Source organism: Balaenoptera borealis (genome assembly GCF_965194805.1).
Source record: "Balaenoptera borealis genome assembly, chromosome: 14".
In the NCBI taxonomy this organism is placed as follows: Eukaryota; Metazoa; Chordata; class Mammalia; order Artiodactyla; family Balaenopteridae; genus Balaenoptera; species Balaenoptera borealis.
Genome location: NC_138875.1, coordinates 61,448,951 through 61,472,371, shown reverse-complemented (window position 1 = coordinate 61,472,371; position 23,421 = coordinate 61,448,951). Strand labels below are relative to the sequence as shown.

The 23,421-nt window shown below is 44.5% G+C and overlaps 1 protein-coding gene across 1 annotated transcript in view; it reads right to left on the bottom strand.

Annotated features, from left to right (window-relative positions):
- RAB31 (RAB31, member RAS oncogene family) overlaps positions 1-23,421 on the bottom strand; it is a 107,770-nt gene that overhangs the window by 9,719 nt on the left and 74,630 nt on the right. The window contains exon 6 of the mRNA XM_082355075.1: positions 7,503-7,612. Coding sequence (XP_082211201.1) covers positions 7,503-7,612 — 110 coding nt within the window. The remainder of the gene's footprint in view (positions 1-7,502; positions 7,613-23,421) is intronic.

Here is a 23,421-nt window from a genome sequence, read left to right as displayed (position 1 = left end):
AGTTGCGCCACTTCTAGGTATTTACCCACACAGACTTGTACATGAAAGCTCATCGCAGCCTTGCCTGTAATTAATTGCCAAAACCTGAAAACAACCCAAATGTTTAGGTGAATGGATTAACAAATTTTTACTCACATTATGGAATACCACTCAGTACTAAAATGGAACTCAGCAAAATCCACTGTGTGTTAAACTCGGATCAGGACAACTGACCTAATTGCTCGCATAAAGAAATTGCAAGGAGGGAACCTACGGCTAAGGAGGGGCTTAAAAGACACACCAGCTAATTTTATCAATTTTATCCACTGTGTGTGGGGCTTATTTGCATCCTGATCCAAACAAACTATAAAATGCAAACAAAGAAACCATTTATGATAATTATGAACTATTGAAAATCTGAACACTGGCTGTTTGATGATATTAATATGATTATAGCATTATGATTATTAATGTGAGCATGTCATCGTTTTATGTAAAAAAAAAGTTACATGCTGAAAATATTTACAGATGAAATGACGTCTGGAATTCCCTTCGAAATAATACAGGCGGAGGGTCGGGGGGAGTGGGGGGTAGGGATGAAACCAGCTTGGTTATGAGTACAGTCTGCCCTCTATATCCGCAGGTTCTGTATCCGCAGATTCAACTTACCGCAGACTGAAAATATTCGAGGAAAAAAAAATTCCAGAAAGTTCCAAAAAGTAAAAGTTGCATTTGCCACATTGGCAACTATTTGAATAGCATTTACATTGTATTTACAACTATTTGCATAGCACTGACATTGTCTTAGGTATTATTTGTAATTAGAGATTATTTAAAGTATATGGCAGGATGTGCTTGGTTATATACGAATACTACACCCTTTTATATAAGGGACTTGAGCATCCTCGCTGGGGTCCTAAGCAATCCTCCAAGGACACCAGGTGACGACTGTACATGATGGTTCATTATGTTATTCAGTTTACTGGTGTATATGTTTAAATTTTCCTGTAATAAAGTCTTTTTTAAGTTCCCTGCAATCTCACCGCCATGAAACAACCACTGTTAACATTTTAATGTGTGTGTATCTTCCCAATCTTTGCCCAGAAGAATATATTTACTATTATATATTATATGGTTCATATTTTATAAAATCAGGATATTATACAAACTGCTCTATAACTTTGGTTTCACACTCAACAATTTATCTTTTTATGTCACTAAAGACAGATTTACAAACTCATTTTTAATCACTAGTTTATACTGGTGTCCCATGATTTTTAAAAAATTATTTCCCAAGTTTTGGACAGTTAAGTCATTTCCTGTTTTTCACCATCATGAATAATGTTACCATAAACTGCCATCTGCAATGAGAAGTGACACAGACTCGCAGTGGAGAGCCTGGGTTCTGGAGCCCTGCTGCCTGACCCTCTGTGACCTGACACTCTGTGACCTGGGGCAAGTCACAGACCTCTCCATGCCTCAACTTCCTCAGATGTAAAATAGGGATGATAATAGTGCCTATTTCATAAGATAAACGGTGCATTAATGAGCTAATATATATTTAAGCAATTGCAACAATGGCGCAGAATGACGATTTGCTCTATGTGAAACATCATTACTACATTTTGCACGCCTGGTCAATTTCTTCTTTAGAATCACTGGGATAAAAGATATGCACGTTTAGGGCTTCTGAGACCCAACTTACCCACATTCTGAAACTACATTCTTTTGCAGAGGTCTCCTATCACTGCATTTGGTAAATTAACTTTTGAGGGGTTAAGAAAGTGGACAGGCTTTGTCCTTGTCCTTTCCTTGTCCCACAAAGACTAAACTTACCTTCATTTGACAGTTTGCTGTACTATTATAAAATGTGCAAATGTTTTGTTTTGTTTTAAAATTTCTTTAATCTGCTCCAAACCAAAAGTGTCCACCTAGAGAATTTCAAAATCCAGTGGACTTAAAATAGCTAACACTCTGTGCAACAAATGACTGCAGACAAGACACGATTACTGCCCATAAGCCTTAACTTCCTGTCTTTCATGTTAACACCTTATTCTAATTTTTCCAAACTCATACGCTTGTACCTCTAATTACATTCACTTAAAAAAAAAAAACAAATATTTCTCACCTTGTTCTCAAATTAACAACAAACAAAAGCCTAGTTTCATCTCCAGATGTGATGTTCAGGACAAAGCCTGTGTTCTCTAGTCAGTATTCAAGTTAACTGAGCAGAAGCACAGCTGTCTGTCTGGCCTAGGTCCTGCCCCAATCCAGACATGTTTCTGTTGAGCCTGCAGCCCCAAGTCTTTTTGCCCTCAGGGAGAGATTCTTTTTAAAGGGTTGGGTATTTGAGTTGAATAACTGAAATCCACAAAGCAAACCTTGTGTTCCCCATGCTCCAGAATCCCGTCTGCCAGGCTCCTAGCAAATCCAGCCTCAGAGGACTTGCTCCTGTGCTCACCTTCCTCCTTCCAGGGAAGGCAGCCTGGGGTGCATCTCAGGACCATGCTGTTCCTTGTTCCCCATTCGGACCACTACCCAGTGTTCCTGGTTCTACTCCCAAAAGACTTCTGAAATTCACATCCACGTTTTTCCTCCTCATCCAGGCCTCTCTCCTAGAGGACCACAACTGCATCCTCCTCCTCCAGACACATTTTCCAGGGCGGATCTTCCCACTACAAGGCCTGCAAGCATCTGGCTCAGTCTCTAACACCCCCTTCCACCCCCCCCGCCCCGTGTGGTCCCTGAGCTCCCACCCTGCAGCCCACCCACCTCCTTTGTCTTCCTTAAAGGCTCCACCACTTCCTGCCTCAGGAACTCACACACCGTGTCCACTTGGCCTGACAGCTCTTCCTGAGCTCTCTGCCCTCTTCTCATTTTTCGGGTCTAGCCTAAAACCATCTCCCTGGGGAGACCTTCCCGAGCCAATCTAAAGTCCCCCCCTGTAACTGTCCCCACGGTCCTTGTACTTTTGCTTCTCAGCCTTGACTATGATGTGTAATTACACACCCACTTGACTGTACCCACAGCCCGTCTCCCCACTCGACCGTCAGTCTGCTTTGTTCCCCAGGCTGTCCCTGGTGTCCAGCATGGCCCCTGACCCACAAAACAGAGAAGAAGAGAGAGATAGGAGGCCTGTCCAATGGGCTGGTGCTAGCCAACTTAAGTACCCATAGAAAAGTGACACATTTCACTTGATCTAGTGAATCCACTGAAATATTATCTCCTGGAACAGCATGAGATGAGCTGGAAGGTCCAGATTCAAAAACCTCAATTGGGCACGCTCCTATTTCCTAGCCTCATCTTTCTGGGGAATGTGCCAGAATGAGATCAGCTCCCAGAGGACTTACAGCTCACCAGAAGAAGAGACGCATACCTGGAACCCTTGGAGAATCACTCAGAGAAAGAATATGTCCAAGTGTCAAAGTGATGGAGCAGACCATAGTAACCTCAAACCAAAGGTGAGAGCCATGCATGAGACTTCACGAAGGAAGGAGATTCCAGGGAATTAACATCTGCGGGGAGGAAGGGAGGAGCATCTCATGCAGGGTGGGGCGGGAGAGAGCGAATGTACGAAGGAGGGAGCAAAGATGAAGCCTTTGCTGCCGTCAGGGCTCCTCACCTGCCTCTCAAGGTGACTGAGACGGGCAGAGTAGTTTCATAGGGAAGACCATACAGGTTTGGGACAGCAATCGAGTATTCTCTGTGTTTCCACACACCAATTTAAAAACTCAAAGGACAATAATTTTCTTGGCCAAGAATCCTTCCTATGTTTTAACTCAAAGAGGAAAATGTTAGTGTTCAAACTAAAGGTATAAAAACCCAGGAAAAAAAAAAAAGAACAACCCCATGGGACTTCCCTGGCAGTCCAGTGGTTAAGACTCTGCATTTCCAATGCAGGGGGTGTGGGCTTGATCCCTGGTTGGGGAACTAAGATTCCATATGCCACGTGGTGCGGTTGAAAAAAAAGAACAGCCCTAAATGGAGATGCACGAAAGAACATTAGCCACACACCGTTGGGTAAAGCGGGTCCAAAAGTGCGCGGTGGAAAAGGGCACCAGGAGGAGGCCACCAGAGAACGGAGTGTGCACAGACCACCCCAAAGGGCAGCACCAAACACTTCACAGGGCAGCTTCAGTCTGAAAACAGTATTTTGCTGACAATTTCCAGTTACGAAATATATTAACTTACGTTCCCAAAACACAGTTGTCTCATTTCTGGCTTACGGGCCTTCTGGGAACGTAAAAGGGAAACACTGGTCTCTTGCTCTGAGTCCGTATGAATCAATTTTGCTTAAGCACACCTCTTTAACGGCTTTTCTCCTCACGCCTCCTGCATAGTCTTCTGTGACTGCTCTCTCCCGGGCACGTTGCCTCTGCAACCCTGCTCTGGGGGGCACAGGTGTCAGCAATATCTTGCCCTATTTTGAGTTCAGGGAGGAGCACATGTAATACAAGTTGGAACGGGGGGCAGGAAAATAAACGAGGTGTCTGCTGTAATGTATCTAGATGCACTTGGTACTGTGGGGTTTTTTTTTTTTTTTTTTTTGGTACTGTGTTTTAAGTTAACCTGTAAGTGGGTGACAACATCCCACTCTGGAGACATGCACCTGAAGGAATAGAGGCCAGGGAGGCACCAGGGTCCACATTATAAATATGGACGGAGATCTCGCCACCGTCTGGGTATCCACAGGCTTCTTTGCTAAGGTAACTCTAACCAAAGTCTAATGAAACAGAAACAAACAACTGTTTATTTGACGTGGAAGATGAGGAGATACAAGAATTCAATGGCTTCTCTACGAATTAATGATTTGAAGCCATTACCCAGTGCTATAAGCAAAAGGCTTTTTTTTTTTGTTAAATGAAGCAGACCATCAGGCTCTCAGGAATTCCTTATGCAAAGTCCCCATCACTTTGATCCATAAAGACCTCATATGCATGAAGGGATTTATACTGGCTGAACAGAGCAAAGGAATAGCTTTTGAGTTGAGAGACTAACGCTTGGGCTTAGGCTTGCTTTCTTCCTTGAAGTCCTTATATCATTTTATATTGAAAGCATGACTTTGCAGAAACCTCGGAAGGTCCCCTAGCTCGTGCAGAAATCCCAAGGTGAATTTCAGGTACACAGAGCTGAGCGGATGCTGGGGAGAGGGTTCTGGAAAATACCAGGAGCTGCACAGGGGCGGGTGTGAATGTCACAGTTGTCAGGAGCTCTCCTGCTGCATTAATTAAAACCACTAATACATTCATAAAAACAAAATGTTTACTAGCTGTACAACTAGCCTGACGTACCAGAAAAGCTGAACGTCCCCAGAAAAGACAGAGTTTGAAGAAATACGAGGTTAGCGGAATGAGCTCAAGCCAAACCCTCTTAGATGTCACCCAGACTCACATGGCGCAGCCCTACACCCACGGCCCAATTTCGGGAAGGAGCCAGAGTCTGAGGATGCGGGGTTTCCAACGTAAACCTACAGCCCTGGCGCACGAGCGTCCGACCTCCGAGGCCCGAGAGCTCAGAGAACACTATTGTTTTGAGGGTGAAACCACAGCAGGAATACAAATCCTTCTGAAGGAGGAAGGAAGGGAAGTGGATGTGGACCCCAGCGAACAAGTGGGACCAGGGCTGCAGAGCTCCACTGCTTCTTTCACGTGTTCCTGGGCCCTGGAAGTAACCCAGGTCAGAGTTCCTCATGTGCGGTGAAGTCTCCTTCAAGCCAAGAGAAACAAGCAAAATATTCCCTGCTGTGGCTTCTCAGAGTCTGAAGTAACAAACCAAAACCTGCGGAAAGGAAATCAAATCTGTCCTGGGAAGCACGGCCCCTCTGCCTCTGAGAGGTTCGCCAACAGGGACTGCAGGCCACATGGAGACCAAAACATCAGTTTCTCTTCTGGAATTCCCTTCTGGAATTGCCTGCAGCCCAGATTCTTGAGAACAACTGCCAACTGTTCTGGGGTTCGGCCTTTCCTGAGACGGGCACCCCAGGACTTTGGGTCCCTGCACCTGGCTAGGCACACGCTCCGAGGGCATCTCAGGACACAGTTTCCTGAGATAGCCACCGGCAGGTTGCTCTCTGGGGGTACCCAGGATGGAAAGCTGTTACCAAGGAAGCTGTGAAGGTTCAAGCTGGACGTCATCTGGGGAACAGCCGCAGATAAAGGTTATTCGTGAGACCAACATAAAGATAGGGAAGCAAGCACGACCCAGGACTGGGGACAAAGAGAAGAGTCATCAGCTTCCATCAGTAACTGATCAGATGGACCCGGAGACGATCATGCTGAGTGAAGTAAGCCAAGCAGAGAATGACAAATACCATATGATATCACTTCTTACATGTGGAGTATAAAAAAAAAAATACAAATGAATTTATTTACAAAACAGAAACAGCTGACAGACATAGAAAACAAACTTATGGTCACCAAAGGGGAAAGCGGAGGGATAAATTAGGAGTTTGGGATTGACATATACACACTACTATATATAAAATAGATAACCAATAAGGACCTACTGTATAGCACAGGGAACTGTGCTCAATATCTTGTAATAACCTGTAAGAGAAAAGAATCTGAAAAAAAGTATATATATATACACACACACGTATAACGGAATGACTTTGCTGTATACCTGAAACTAACACGACATTGTAAATCAACTATACTTCAATTAAAGAAAAAAAAAACTCATCAGAAATGAGGAAAAGTTTTCCACACCGACTCTCCACCCACTTCCCAACTTCAGGTCACATGGGATGGAGACACCACTTCTTGCCGACGATCACGAGGCAAAAGAAATGACTAAAAGCTTCTCTTGTTTCGTTTGCCCAGAGTCATTCAGTTTCATGGGTGATTTTGGTTTTCTATACCTTTATCACTCTCTATTTTCTTTCTCCTCCCCTGGACATACTAACATAAAATGCTATAAAATACATAATTCTTTGATCAAAATAAATTTTATTTTTCAACAGGATTACTTCATTTTGATTCACGAAACCCAGACTCGGCAGGTGAAAGCACGGACTCGTGGAGATGGAGAATGAGGATGCACGGTGTGGGTCCGCAGTAACCAGGGCAGAACTGCAGGGTTTAGCATCTGTGGCATCGGACAAATTCACACAGAGGAAATGCTCTCCTCTGGAGCTCCCTGGTTTTTATCCTCTGACTCCCAGAGCATAAAAATGCAAGCTATCGGGGCTTCCCTGGTGGCGCAGTGGTTGAGAATCTGCCTGCCAATGCAGGGGACACGGGTTCGAGCCCTGGTCTGGGAAGATCCCACATGCCGTGGAGCAACTAGGCCCGTGAGCCACAACTACTGAGCCTGCGCGTCTGAAGCCTGTGCTCCGCAACAAGAGAGGCCGCGATAGTGAGAGGCCCGTGCACCGCGATGAAGAGTGGCCCCCGCTTGCCGCAACTAGAGAAAGCCCTCGCACAGAAACGAAGACCCAACACAGCCAAAAATAAAAATAAATTAATTAATTAATTTTTTTTTAAAAATGCAAGCTATGCTGAAAACACAAATCAGGTACTTACTGATTCCTTGAAAGAGCTCTTCGATATTAATTGCATTCTTTGCACTGGTCTCAACCACAACAGCACCAATGGCCTCTGCGTACTCCTTAGCATCCTTCAAGGGCACCTCCCTGGAAAAGAGGGCAAACCCAGACACAGATGAATGCTCGTTTGTACAGGATAAATAACCCGACGGAGCAAAGAAAAAGCTCACGTGCAAACAGCTCCCTTGTGGTCCTGCAGAATAATAACTCGGTTGCTCAGCAAGTATTGAAAACCTAGGATGGGTGAGGCTTTTTCAAGTTTAAAACCTGGTCTCTGGCATCCATGGAGATAAACTACTGTCCCCGGTCCCACCAAAGGAAAGAACTCCAGAACAGTAGGAAAAGGCTTTAGGAGTAAGGCCAGCTTTCAGAGTTAGGGTTGATTCCAAAAATTTTTCCCATAATAATGACTCAATATTTTAAAAAATTTGTGTATGTGCAAATGCATGCACACATGCTTTTCTAAGGATTTCCATATATTGCCTTTTATAAATCAGAGAAAATATGTGACATGATCTGAAAGTTTGGCAGTGAGCACGTTCACAGCTCCAATGGCACATTTAGATGAATAATCTAAAAAAGACATTTATTGATGTACTTCTCATGTGAAGATACTGTGGTGGATCCAAACATTTAAAAAGACACAGTTCCTATTCTCCAGAAGTTTATTGATGTATTCAACCAATATTTAGTGAGTGCTGTTGTATGCCAGCCTTTCTTTCAGGTGTAGAGAAAACCCTAGTCCCTGCCTTCTGGAATCTACACTTGAGAGCGAAGACACACCCCCCCACGGACACGCTAAGGCACAACACTGTCATATCTGTGTGGATAGCAAAGTGCTCAGGAGTAGCGGCGTAGAGAGCCATGCATTTGATCAACGGAACCCAGGCAGGTGCCTTGGAGGAAGTCACTGAAGTGTGGCCACAAGCGGCAGTGAGAACATGGACCAGGGCCTGTGATACAGCAGCCTGACGAAGGCCCCCCAGGTGGGGAGCGCCCTCATTCCCCCATCCCAGGTGCCATGGAAAGTCAACTCTGCACCCAGCACTGCCTTGGGTACAATGGAGGGTTGACAATGAAGGACGTGGGGTCTGAGTGCAGAGAAAGTCAGTGATGGGGCTGAAAGGGTCCAGCAGGAATCGTGGACGGGCAGGTGGGCACCTAGTGGTCACGGAGGGCCGGCGACAGGGTCAGCTCCACATCCTAGGGAAACAGGGGCACGAAATGGACTAGAGGGGGAGGCAGGGGAGAGTTTGCCAGCTCCTCCAGTGCTGCAGGCAAGAGAATGCAGGGCTGGGCTAGGGGGATGCTACAGGGAAAGGGCAGAGGGCAGGGGAAAATCAAAACTGGGAGGGCAGTTCTTCTATAGGCCTCATCGATGGTTTCAACTGATGCATAAAGTTACTGGGAAGGGCTTCCCTGGTGGCGCAGTGGTTAAGAATCCTCCTGCCAATGCAGGGCACATGGGTTCGAGCCCTGGTCCAGTAAGATCCCATATGCCGCGGAGCGACTAAGCCCGTGCACCACAACTACTGAGCCCACGTGCCTAGAGCCCATGCTCCGCAACAAGAGAAGCCACCGCAATGAGAAGCCCGCGCGCCGCAACGAAGAGTAGCCCCCGTGCAGCAACGAAGACCCAGTGTAGCCAGAAATAAAATAAATAAAATAGATAAATGTATATTAAAAAAGAAAGTTACTGGGCAACTTCTACCTGGCATTTAAATTCTCTCCAGACCCCAAATCATATGAGAGGAGGACTTTTCAGGCACTTCCTGGGAAAGGGTCCCACTGCCACCTTCAAGACGGTGGTCCCAGGAGAAAAGAGGCCTCCTGAGCCGTGTCAGCTGGAATCTGCACTTGCGTTATCATTCTCACCAAAGATGCACCGGGCAAAATGACCCTCCTGGATCTACCCTCTTTCTTGTTTTCTAACAGACAAGCCCCGGGCCTCTCAGTTATTAAAAATAGGTCTTCAGTTTTTTGGTGGCGGTGAATTTTACAGTTGAAATATTTCAGAAGAGGGCTTGTCTAGGTTCAGTCTGGCAAGTCACCCTATTTTTTCTGTCTTCCTGGCAGTCTTTATCAAACCACAAATTGAAGGGTGGGGCTCCTCTCTGCGCAAAGGTGGCGCAGATAAGACGGGCTGTGTCTGCTCATCTCTCCCTGGGGTGGGGGCCCATCTGGCAACCAAGCAAGCTGCAGCAACCCCTCCCCTGCGTTCTTAACTCCCCTCTCATCAGCACCCTCGCTGGACGAAGAGGAGCAGAGTAGCTTCTGCCAGGGTTACGGTGAGAACAAGGTCACTTGCAATGCAATACAACCTATCCATCCTGAGGACCGCAGTAAACCTCCGAGAAGGGTTAATTCTCTCAGAGCCAACAACGCTGGGCCCTGAAATGCAGAGAGAAGAGAAGCGTGTCCTCAGCTCTCCCCCAGGTTTCGAAACGGGTCTCGTTAAACAAATGACTGGCCAAGGTGACACAGTGACTCGGGGCAGAGACAGGGGCCAACGCAGGGCCCTCCGGCTCTGCCCCCTTTGCTCCTGTCACAACCAGCAAACAGGCACCCACATTCCAGAAGCTGTTCCTTCAATCTTTACGGACAAAGAAATAACCCCAAACTGCAGCATGCTGGAGGCGGGGCGGAGGCAGGGCCGGGTGCAGCCCGTCCTGTAGAACAGGTTCTCCCGCCAGGAGTCTGGAGGCCAGGCAAGTCCCGCTCCTCTTAGATGAACAGAGATTAGAAGGACCACCCACTCCTGGGTCTGCGAAAGTGTGTCTCACCACTGTGATATCACACAAAATACATCTTTGTCCCTGGTTCTTGGCGCAGAGCTCCTGAAGCCCATGGAGTTTCCAGAGTGGTCGGTGCGTCTTTGTTATTCACGAAGAGCCCCCAGGAGACCACACCTGAGTTTCTGATGGGGCTGCAGGACAGGAGCTGGTGGCCCAGCTGAGTAGAGGAGGGGGAACTTTCAGCCCCACTCACAACCTTGGGCAGGGGCGGGGGCTGGAGATTTAATCAGTCACGACCAAGTAATGACACCTCAATAAAAAGCCTTGAACACAAGGCTTGGGGAGCTGTGGGTTGGTGAACACACGGAGGTGCTGGGAGGGTGGGGTGCCCGGGGAGGGCGTTCGAGCTGCACGCAACAGCCCCTCCCTACCCCCCAAACCTTGTCTTATGTGTCTCTTCCATGTGCCTGGTCTTGAGTTGTATCCGTTATAAAAATGAATCACAAGTCTAGTGCTGTCTTGAGTTCTGTGAGTCTGTTCAAGTGAATGATTGAACCTGGGCGGGCCAGTCACGGACCCCCAAAATGCGTCGTCTGCTGGGCAGAAGCGTGGGTGACTTGGGGATAACCAAGACCTGCGCTGGTGTCTGAAGGGGCGGGCAGTCTCGTGGGACTGAGTTCATGACCCGTGGGGTCGGTGTTAACCGTGGGTCAGTCAGCATCAGAAATGTGCTGAGCTGCGGGACAGCTGGTTGGTGTCCAAGAATTGTCGCTGGAACAAATGGTGCAGCTATAATCTGAAAGGAGAACCCTGGGGAGGTGAGTGGGTGCTTCCTCGGGGCCCTTGGCAGGTGTGTGACCATCCGGTGACCTTGGAACCCCCCCAGCTGTGTCTCGGGGGAGGCCACACACAGCCCGGGGAGACTGGAAGGTGCCAGCATCAACTGGTCTTCTGTAATCACCATCACAGGAGACATGGCACCCATGACTTTCCTTCATTTCTTTCAACAAATATTTACCGAATGTCTGCCATAGGCTGGGCACTGTGATAGGCCTTAAACAGATAAACTGAAACGAGTCCAACCAAGCCAAGGTATAAACACACAGCTAGTCAATTTTGATGGGAAAGAGTATTTTCAGACTTTCAAGATGAAGCTACATACACAAAGTCAGGACTCCCAGAAGTCACCCTGGAGACCACGGAGAAAAACACCAACTTCCAGGGACCACAAGAAGGAACGGAGTCAGGATGAGCGTGCAGAGCTGGGTGACAGCGGGGCGGGGGTGGTGGTGAAAGCATCACAGGTCAGGATCTGGGATGGGCGGCTGCCTCCAGCAGACTGGCCTGCATTGGGCATGCAGTTACAGCCTCAGAGGGCTCATAGCCGTGTGAAGAGCAAATGGGCTTGGAAAACATCACTTCTCTATTTATACTCACCGCCTTTCAGCCACAAACCAGCCGCTCTCCCTGTAAACCTGCTGTTTCCTAGGCCAGAAGCCCTGGAGGTGCCTACAAGGCGTCCCCTCCCCTCTCACCCCGAAGTGATCAGGCCCTGGTCCCCATCACTCAGGTTTCTGCTGTTGCCTCTACCTGGTCCTCCAGCCTCCTGCAATCTATCACCCCCAGGCCCACGGTGGGGATCTTTCAAAACTACACATCTATCAAGTATTCCGTGAATAGAATTCTTCCATGTCTTCCAACCAATGAAACCTAGTGCCTTAGCAGGACGAGGCTTCCTGCCTTAGTCCTCCCCGTTCATGCCCGAAGTGACAGCCACTCTGGGACCTCGCTGTGCTCGTGTCTGTTTCTGGGCCTTGCACCTGCTCTGGTCCACCCCTCCCCACCCCCTTCCACACGTGGTCTCCTGGAGAGCTCCACGCAGCACCCCCTTCTCGAGAGCAGCCTGGGGGCTGCCATCATCCTGGTGAGATTCTGTCTCCCTAATGGGCTGTGGATCTCTTACGATCAGGATCACGTTTTGTTTTTAAGGGGCCGGGATCCTAGCGGTGCCAGGCACCTAGGAGGTGATCGGCAAGTACCTGCTGAATGACTGAGTGACAGTCACACCCAGTGGCCTTCAGCAGAGAGGAGGACTGAGGTAGAGGGACCATGGGGTCTTCGGAGGAAAGATGGGGAGTGCTGACAAGGACAACTGGAAAAGTCCTGGGGGGCGAAGACTCACCCGGCCTTCTGAAAGGGCCAGGAGGGAGGCTTAGGGCTGAAAACACAGGAAAGGGGGCGTCTCCTCCCAGCCCCAGGCTCGGATGGTAATCAGGTGTTATATTTCAGCGGGGTCCACGCAGCGTGGACGGTATGTGTCTGGGACTCAGGCAGAGCCCACAGCCCTGGGAGGCTCCCCGTGGGGCAGGAGGGCAGGAAACAGCATCCTTGTGGCTCCGGATTTCTCAACAGGCTGTGCCGCCCAATGAGGGTCCATGTTTTGTTGGTGGTGGGTGTAACCCGGCAACACGGCAGCTGACTCATTCCAACCCCAGGGCTATTTAATTCCCCATGAGCCTCCTCCACGGATGGCAGGGGGAGAGGAGGTCAGGGATCCCAAGAAGGAGCTCCTGGGCCCCACCTGTCAGGAGGGGAATCCAACCTGCAGGCCAGGGCAGAATAGCGCTCTGCCCCTAGGAGTTCATTGGCAAGTTCACCTCCTGTGTCCCTCCTGAAAGTCAACGGAGACAGGTGACCTCCACTGGGCCTCCCGTGCAGAAGAGCAGTACTGTGGCAGTGAATTCTCGTTCAGAAGCTCTGAATGACAGGTGGCCTAGTCAGTACCCAATGTGAGGAAGGTACCTCAATGTGCTGCTCACAGAAGTAAAATGTTCTTCTCCTTCAGTACACAGCCTCATCATGTCTCCCTCGCTCAGGTCTTAGCCCCTGTGCTGCCAGATGGGCAAATGCTTTACCATTTTATTTTATTTTACTTATTTTTGAATTTTATTTTATTTTTTTTATACAGCAGGTTCTTATTAGTCATCAGTTTTATACACATCAGTGTATACATGTCAATCCCAATCGCCCAATTCATCACACCCCCCCCCAACCCCCCACAGCTTTCCCCCCTTGGTGTCCATATGTTTGTACCATTTTTCTAGGTTCCACATATATGCATTAATATACGATATTTGTTTTTCTCTTTCTGACTTACCTCACTCTGTATGACAGACTCTAGGTCCATCCATGTCTCAACAAATGACTCAATTTCATTCCTTTTTATGGCTGAGTAATATTCCATTGTATATATGTACCACATCTTCTTTATCCATTCGTCTGTTGATGGGCATTTAGGTTGCTTCCATGACCTGGCTATTGTAAATAGTACTACAAGGAACTTTAGGGTGCATGTGTCTTTTTGAATTATGGTTTTCTCTGGGTATATGCCCAGTAGTGGGATTGCTAGATCATATGGTAATTCTATTTTTAGTTTTTTAAGGAACCTCCATACTGTTCTCCATAGTGGTTGTATCAATTTACATTCCCACCAACAGTGCAGGAGGGTTCCCTTTCCTCCACACCCTCTCCAGCATTTATTGTTTGTAGATTTTCTGATGATGCCCATTCTAACTGGTGTGAGGTGATACCTCATTGTAGTTTTGATTTGCATTTCTCTAATAATTAGTGATGCTGAGCAGCTTTTCATGTGCTTCTTGGCCATCTGTATGTCTTCCTTGGAGAAATGTCTATTTAGGTCTGCTGCCCATTTTTGGATTGGGGTGTTTTTTTAATATTGAGCTGCATGAGTGGTTTATATATTTTGGAGATTAATCCTTTGTCCATTGATCTGTTTGTAAATATTTTCTCCCATTCTGAGGGTTGTCTTTTCGTCTTGTTTACGGTTTCCTTTGCTGTGCAAAAGCTTTGAAGTTTCATTAGGTCCCATTTGTTTATTTTTGTTTTTATTTCCATTACTCTAGGAGGTGGGTCAAAAAAGATCTTGCTGTGATTTATGTCAAAGAGTGTTCTGCCTATGTTTTCCTCTAAGAGTTTTATAGTGTCCAGTCTTATATTTAGGTCTCGAATCCATTTTGAGTTTATTTTTGTGTATGGTGTTAGGGAGTGTTCTAATTTCATTCTTTTACATGCAGCAGTCCAGTTTTCCCAGCACCACTTATTGAGGAGACTGTCTTGCCTCCTTTGTCATAGCTTAGTTGACCATATGCATGGGTTTATCTCTGGGCTTTCTATCTTGTTCCATTGATCTATATTTCTGTTTTTGTGCCAGTACCATATTGTCTCGATTACTGTAGCTTTGTAGTATAGTCTGAAGTCAGAGAGTCTGATTGTCCAGCTCTGCGTTTTTCCCTCAAGACTGCTTTAGGCTATTCGGGGTCTTTTGTGTCTCTGTACAAATTTTAAGATTTTTTGTTCTAGTTCTATAAAAAATGCCATTGGTAATTTGATAGGGATTGCATTGAATCTATAGATTGCTTTTGGGTAGTATAGTCATTTTCACAATATTGATTCTTCCAATCCAAGAACATGGTATATCTCTCCATCTGTTGGTATCATCTTTAATTTCTTTCATCAGTGTCTTATAGTTTTCTGCATACAGGTCTTTTGTCTCCCCAGGTAGGTTTATTCCTAGGTATTTTATTCTTTTTGTTGCAATGGTGAATGGGATTGTTTCCTTAATTTCTCTTTCTGGTCTTCCGTTTTTAGTGTATAGGAATGCAAGAGATTTCTGTGCATTAATTTTGTATCCTGCAACTTTACCAAATTCATTGATTAGCTCTAGTAGTTTTCTGGTGGCATTTTTAGGATTCTCTATGTATAGTATCATGTCATCTGAAAACAGTGACAGTTTTACTTCTTCTTTTCCAATTTGTATTCCTTTTATTTCTTTTTCTTCTCTGATTGCAGTGGCTAGGACTTCCCAAACTATGTTGAATAATAACTGTAATTCATTTCTAATCTCATAGCATTGTGGTCAGAAAAGATGCTTGATATGATTTCAATTTTCTTAAATTTACTGAGGCTTGATCTGTGACCCAGGATGTGATCTATCCTGGAGAATGTTCCATGTGCACTTGAGAAGAAAGTGTAATCTGCTGTTTTTGGATGGAATGTCCTATAAATATCAATTAAATCTATCTGGTCTATTGCATTATTTAAAGCTTCTGTTTCCTTATTTATTTTCATTTTGGATGATCTGTCCATTGGTGTTAAGTGAGGTATTAAAGTCCCCCACTATTACTGTGTTACTGTCGATTTCCTCTTTTATAGCTGTTAGCAGTTGCCTTATGTACTGAGGTGCTCCTATGTTGGGTACATATATATTTATAATTGTTATATCTTCTTCTTGGATTGACCCCTTGATCATTATGTAGTGTCCTTCCTTGTCTCTTGTAACATTCTTTATTTTAAAGTCTATTTTATCTGATACGAGTATAGCTACTCCAGCTTTCTTTTGATTTCCATTTGCATGGAATATCTTTTTCCATCCCCTCATTTTCAGTCTGTATGTGTCCCTAGGTCTGAAGTGGGTCTCTTGTAGACAGCATATATATGGGTCTTGTTTTTGTATCCATTCAGCAAGCCTGTGTCTTTTGGTAGGAGCATTTAATCCATTCATGTTTAAGGTAATTATCAATACGTATGTTCCTGTGACCATTTTCTTAATTGTTCTGGGTTTGTTTTTGTAGGTCCTTTTCTTCTCTTGTGTTTCCCACTTAGAGAAGTTCCTTTAGCATTTGCTGTAGAGCTGGTTTGGTGGTGCTGAATTCTCTTAGCTTTTGCTTGTCTGTAAAGCTTTTGATTTCTCCATCGAATCTGAGATCCTTGCTGGGTAGAGTAATCTTGGTTGTAGGTTCTTCCCTTTCATCACTTTAAGTATATCATGCCACTGCCTTCTGGCTTGCAGAGTTTCTGCTGAGAAATCAGCTGTTAACCTTATGGGAGTTCCCTTGTATGCTATTTGTCATTTTTCCCTTGCTGCTTTCAGCTTTTCTTTGTCTTTAATTTTTGCCAATTTGATTACTATGTGTCTTGATGTGTTTCTCCTTGGGTTTATCCTGTATGGGACTCCCGATGCGCACACTACTTTGTGTGTGCCCTCCAAGAGCGGAGTCTCTGTTTCCCCCAGTCCTGTCAGAGTCCTGCAGTCAAATCCCACTAGCCTTCAAAGTCTGATTCTCTAGGAATTCCTCCTCCCGTTGCCAGACCCCCAGGTTCAGAAGCCTGATGTGGGGCTCAGAACCTTCACTCCAGTGGGTGGACTTCTATGGTATAAGTGTTCTCCAGTTTGTGAGTCACCCACCCAGCAGTTATGGGATTTGATTTTATTGTGATTGCACCCCTCCTACCATCTTATTGTGGCTTCTCCTTTGTCTTTGGATGTGGGGTATCTTTTTTGGTGAGTTCCAGTGTCTTCCTGTCGATGACTGTTCAGCAGTTAGTTGTGATTCTGGTGTTCTCACAAGAGGGAGTGAGAGCATGTCCTTCTACTCCGCCATCTTGGTTCAGGGCCTCCGCTTTACCATTTTAAATGTAACGTAGGGACTTCCCTCGTGGCAAAGTGGTTTAGAATCCGTCTGCCAATGCAGGGGACATGGGTTGGATCCCTGGTCCAGGAAGATCCCACATGCCACGAAGCAACTAAGCCCCTGCGCCACAACTACTGAGCCTGCGCTCTAGAGCCCACGAGCCACAACTACTAAGCCCATGCACCACAACTACTGAGCCCGTGCACCTAGAGCCCATACTCTGCAACAAGAGAAGCCACTCCAATGAGAAGCCCGCGCACCACAATGAAGAGTAGACCCCGCTCCCCACAACTAGGGAAAGCCTATGTGCAGCAATGAAGACCCAATGCAGCCAAAAATAAATAAATTAATTTATATAAAAAATATAAATGTAACATAAGTTGATATTATAAATTGCTCAAAACTATACCTGGCACATAGAAGGTGTTTACTTAATACATCTTTACAAAGATGGCACCACTTTCTTAGAGAATGCCAAAAACATAGAGGAAATGAAGCAAGTGGAGGAAACAAGTAAGTAGGAGGCTCAAATTGCCTCAGAGCCTGAGTACATTTATTTGACTCACACTCCTCATTTTACAGCCCACGAAGGCTCCCAGGCCAGTCATCACTGTTCCACAGAAGAACGGGGGACACAGGGTACATCATTAAATACACTAACCACCATAAATCACCCTAAGAGTAAAATTACATCATAGTTTAAAGTCCTTACTCCATGAGAAAAATCTGACATTAATTCTGAGTAACTTTTATTCAAAGTTGGTGCACAACTTTTCATAAGCCACAGATATTTCTTGTTCTGTAATATTCTTACCCGTGTTCTCTGCACACTTTGGTTTGGATTGTTTGGATATTTAAAAATTTATTCGTAAGCGCTCTTTGCATAGTAAGGAACCTAGCCTTCTGTAATATATTTTCCACATTTTTTTTCAGCTTAGCATTTTTATTTAGACGTTGTTGTGGCATTTTTGCCACACAGGAGTTTTCATGTAGTCAGACTTATTGATCACTTTCTTCTATGACTTCTGAGTTTTGTATCATGATTAAACAGTTCATTCCAATTCCAAGATTATTTTAAAGATTCCACTGCTTTCTCTAACTTTTATGGTTTTGTTACTTTACAGTTAAATCCTTGATCCACTTTGAATTTATTTTCTCTCTTTTTTCCCCTAATTATCCCAAAACCATATATTGAACTATCCCCTTTTTTGGACTTATTTAAATATCATCTTTATCATATACTAAATATCCCTATGTATTTCACCCTATGTCTTGATTCTGTAGTCTGTTCATTGATTTCCTGTCTAGTTCTCTGACAATGCTGTACTATGATATCACTAAATCACTAAAATATATTTCAATATGTGATGAGATTAGTCCTTCCAATACAATTTTTGCCTGTTTGTTTTTCTAGGTGAATTTTAAGATCATTTTGTAAAAACCTTTTAAAAATGTAACTTTAAATTATCTGAGGTAATTTGCCTGGAAGCTCAGTGAATTCATGATGCAGGTGCACAAAAGTCTTCATTAATTTAGAGCAAACTGACATTTCTACAATACTACTCAGTTTTCCTATCCAAGGAAAAAGTACCTTTTTTGTCCTATCCTAGAACTGTAACATTTATCTATATAGGTCTTGCTCAATTCTTGCTAAATTCATTCCTAGGAATTACAATATTTCAAATTTTAAAAATGACACACACCCCAAAAAAGTCTATTACTCATTTACATTGTTACTTATAAAGAGGGTTTTAACTTCTACTTGATTTTCTAATTGATATAGGTAAAGAATAGTTCTTTTTTTTTTTTTTTTGGCTGTGTTGGGTCTTTGTTGCTGCACGCGGGCTTTCTCTAGTTGCGGCGAGAGGGGCCTACTCTTCGTTGCAGTGCACGGGCTTCTCATTGGGTGGCTTCTCTTGTTGTGGAGCACAGGCTCTAGGCGCATGGGCTTCAGTAGTTGTGGCTCACGGGCTCTAGAGCGCAGGCTCAGCAGTTGTGGCACACGGGCTTAGTTGCTCCGCGGCATGTGGGATCTTCCTGGACCAGAGGTCTAACCCGTGTCCCCTGCATTGACAGGCGGATTCTTAACCACTATGCCACCAGGGAAGCCCAAGAATAGTTCTTGTATATAGGTAAAGAACAATTCTTCAGTAGATAATCTTGGTTTTCCTAATCCTGCTTGCAATTAAAGAAATTCACATGAAAATGCGGATCGCATCATTCATGCATCAGACTGGCCAAGATGAAAACGTTTACTATCTGCAGTGCTAGCATGTGGAGACAGAGGGGGGCTCAAACACTGCTGGCAGGGTAACCATGTGATTCCAGAGTTCGTGGGTAACTGTATAGCAGCCATGTCTCCTAAGAAGTTTTCAGGTGTCTTGGAGCAGGTGCACAAAAGTCCTCATTTTCCCAGAAAATTAAACACATATGTCAAAAAACAAGACACTTTGATGCTAAAAACAAAGAGACAAAATGACATACATCCAAGCTTCCCGCACTTCTCTCTGTCACATTAACAACCATCACTAAGCTTCTCTAGACGTCTTCAGAGGACGCCTAATGCATCTTGTAGAGCATCCGTCTCAGGTGTGTTCTACAGACCTCCTAGCCCATGATTATTCAGGGCTTGTTAGAAATGAATACCCCTGTGCCCCAGACCTACTGAAGCAGAATGTTTAGTGGGCACATCCCAGAAATAGGCATTTTAGCAACTTCACGACAGCTTCTTATGCTTTCTATAGCTTGAAAACAACTCTTTTAGAAGGTAGACTGTAAAATATTGAGTTTGATATTTCTGCAGTCTATCCAATTCATAATCTGACACTATCAAGTCCAGAGTTTGGAAATCTGTATTAAGATGACTATACGTAGGACATAATAAAGTATACATTTATCAGGCACCATTTTATAAGTGATAAAAGAATAGCGGCCTCATGAGCTCTAAACAACAGAAAACTTCTGGTGTTTCTGGTGTGTTCTAGCATGTATATGATATTTCTAAAATACCATACCAGCAATAACCAAGCATTTTATATTCTGCCAGACTTCTGGGATATGACAGTTACCATTTCACTGAAAAATGTTTGCCCTGTAATTTTACTCTCTCCTCCAACCACAGCCCCCTTCCAACCAAGGTCAAACTGAAGCAACCAACTAAGCTGGCCATGAGGACGCAGCAAGGCACTGTGAGCAGGAGAGGCTGTTGAATGTCTGCTGGCATTATTTTTTTCAAAACCCTCCCATGTGTTTAAGGCATTCTAGCCAAAAGCAATGGAAATCGTTCACAACATTCCACCAAAGCCCATCAGAGGAAGGCTGCAGGCTGTTTGCAAAGGCTGTTGTGTGTCATGAAGTGGTCTCCGTCTCCCCAGCTCCCTCAAGCAGCCACTGAAATGAATAATCAGGGCTTACTGTGCTCCTACCAGCTCGTATTTTCTCTAAATATCCAAGATATTTGTGTAGCACCCAGAGGAGGCAACCATGTTAGCAATAATTAAAGCAGCAAAATCTCTGTTCAAAATGCCAGTTCTTTCAGACCCTCAGATTGGTTTATCTGCCAGGTGGAACTAAAACTTAAATGAACTTTAAAAAAAAAAGAATTACTACCTTCTCAATAAATATCTGATTGGAAAATAACTCTTTACGATGATCTAAGCGCTTACAGTTAAAGCACTTGGCATGTGTACCCAGGGAAGGATTTCTGTTCCCAGGGGGCCGAGCCTGCTTATTAATGCGTCTGCAAATGCTATTAACCTGGGGCCAAATTCCTGGTGTCAGGTTCAAACAAGCAGTGTCAGGTTCCTGCCACAGACTTACATGGACTGTTTCTCATGGAAAATGTCAGAATTTGAATCGAATGAGGACTGAGCAGAAAACACAGGTTCCCGATGGGGGCCTGGCCTCTCCTTTGCTTCCAAATACCCCTTCTCCAGACAGAAATGTAGGCTAGTCCCAAGAGGCCAGAGAAACCACTGGAAAAAATCATTAGCTCCAAATTCTCTGAGCAGAATCAAATCAGCTGCCATTTATTTTCTCTCGGTAGATCAGAAATTATTTTCCCTCTTGGATCCTGTTCGTACTTCTTAGGAGAGGAACATAGAACAAACATCAAACATCGGCTCTGGGACAGACTACCTGGGTTTAAAGCTGGGCCCTACACCTTCTCAGCCACAGGACCTGGGCAAGCTCTTCAGTCTCCGTGCCTCTGTTTCCTTATTGATAAGATGGGGGAATGATTGTAACTCTCACCGGACTGTGAAGATGCAGTTAAACTACTTATAATAGTATCTGGCACATAGTAAGCATTCAATTCAGGTTGACAATGATGATAATGGTGATGATGGTTAAACTTGTTTTCAATCCACTGCCTAAGTGAACAGTATATAAAGATAAGTAAATATCGTGTCATTTGAAAGTAACCACTGACATAGCTGTATTTCTTCACAGAAGTCACATTTTGAACTCTTAAAGGTCTGGGCAATATGTAAAGTGAAAGGGGGAAAGATTGTTTTATCTTCTAAGAAAATCTCCAGCAACAAAAGCTTATCCCTCTGTTTAATCATACATCAGTTGATAATTTTTTAAAACATCCCTCCCCCGCCCCATAAAGAAGGTTACAATGATCCCTATGGATCTGGATTAAAGTCAGAGTTATCAATATGAACTTATGTTTATCTTAATATAGATACAAATGGATACTTACAGAAATAATTATAGATATGTGTGTATGTATACTCCTGTTAGCATACATACATATATTTCCCAGCTCTGTTCACCCAGAGGGCCTAGACTCAATGACACCCCAGTAGCAACGAGCACACCCAGCCCAGATCTTGGTTTCTAAATACCCTTCTCCAGTAAAAGGAATGAGGGCTGCTTGGAGAAATGGCTGAATCTAGGGTTGTAGCCTAAACCATCCAAGATGGGCCTGGAACATCTTATTGTGTCAGAAAGTAAGGAAGTGCTCAAAACCCAAAATGATGCATACATGTTAAAGGGACACAGGTGCCAAAAGAAAGAGCTCCCAGCGGCCAAAGTGGGAGCAATTTGGGTAACAAATTAAATGATACAATACTGCATTATAACTTAAAGTATAAAATAAATATCCATGAGTCCACACTGATATAAGTAAATGACTGAATAAATAAATTGGGGGTGAGACAAATTTCATCAGCAGAAGAATTACAAATAATTTATGTAGGGACTCCTCCCTTGGGGAGGTTGAGGATAATCCTCACCCCTTGAGTGAGGGCTGGGAACAGGGACTGCCTTCCAAAGAGCATGGTAAGCAAAGCGGGGGAGGGTAACTTTACAGTCACCACCTCAGCCAAGTGATCAAGGTCAATATCATCAGGGATGACAAATCATGTTGATAACATGAACCCTTGCTATGCTTAATTAATAATAAAGTAATGAAAAGAGCACTTCACCCCTGTGGTCTTCCTCCCCAAAACACAAACCCTCAGTCTAATCATGAGAAACACATCAGGCAAACCCCAATTGAGAGATAGTCTCCAAAATATCTGACTAGTACTAAAAACTGCCAAGGTCATCAAAAACAAAGGAAGTTTGAGAAATTGTCCCAGTCCAAAGGAGCCTAAAGATACATGGCAACTAGATGTAATATGATATTCTGGGTGGGATCCTATAATAAAAAAGGGATATTAGGGGAAATGTAATGAAATCTGAGTAAAGTATGGACTTCAGTTAATAATAAAGTATCAATGTAGGTTCCTTAGCTGTGACAAATGTACCACAGTAATTAATGTAAGATGTTAACAATAGGGAAAACTGGATATGGGGTATATGGGAACTCCATACTATCTTTGCAACTTTTCTGTAAATATAAAACTATTCTAAACTAAAGTTTATTTCAATATTTTTTAAATCGGCCATAAAAATAAACACTCTCCAACACACACATGTAGATTTGCGCCCCAACACTCTCCTAATCTCCACCAGACCAGAACTCACACATCCACACCCACACCCTACACTCTCATGAAACCTTCCCTGGGGCCAACAAATATCGGTTACAGAGATTCCAGACCATATCAGAAGTCCAAGACCATTTATCAAGACTCATGATAAAGCTGTGATAATTAAGTCAGTGTAGTATAGGTATGAGGATAGGTAAGTCGGCTTGTGAAACAGAACAGAGAGCCCTAGAAACAGACCTGTGCACCCAGGACACGTGATACATGACTGAGGTGGAATTTCAGCGGGGAGAGAATAGACTTTACAACCAAGAGTGCTGAGACGACTGGATATCCACATAGGAGAAACTAGGCAGCACACATAAAATCAGTGCCAAGTGACTTAAAGACAGACAGGAAAACAAAACTGTAAAGTTTTTAAAAGATAATCAACACAGTGGAATATCTTCATGATCTCGGGGGTACAGAAAGATTTCTTAAATGATTCGCCCTCCCTCGACCATTCCCCCCCAAAACACATAAAGGAAAAAATTGATAAATTCTCTTAGGTAGGAATTACAGGCTTCTGATGCTGTAAAAATATAAAGAGAGGACTTCCCTGGTGGCGCAGTGGTTAAGAATCCGCCTGCCAATGCAGGGGACACAGGTTCAAGCCCTGGTCCGGGAAGACCCCACATGCCATGGAGCAACTAAGCTCGTGCGCCATGGCTACTGAGCCTGCACTCTAGAGC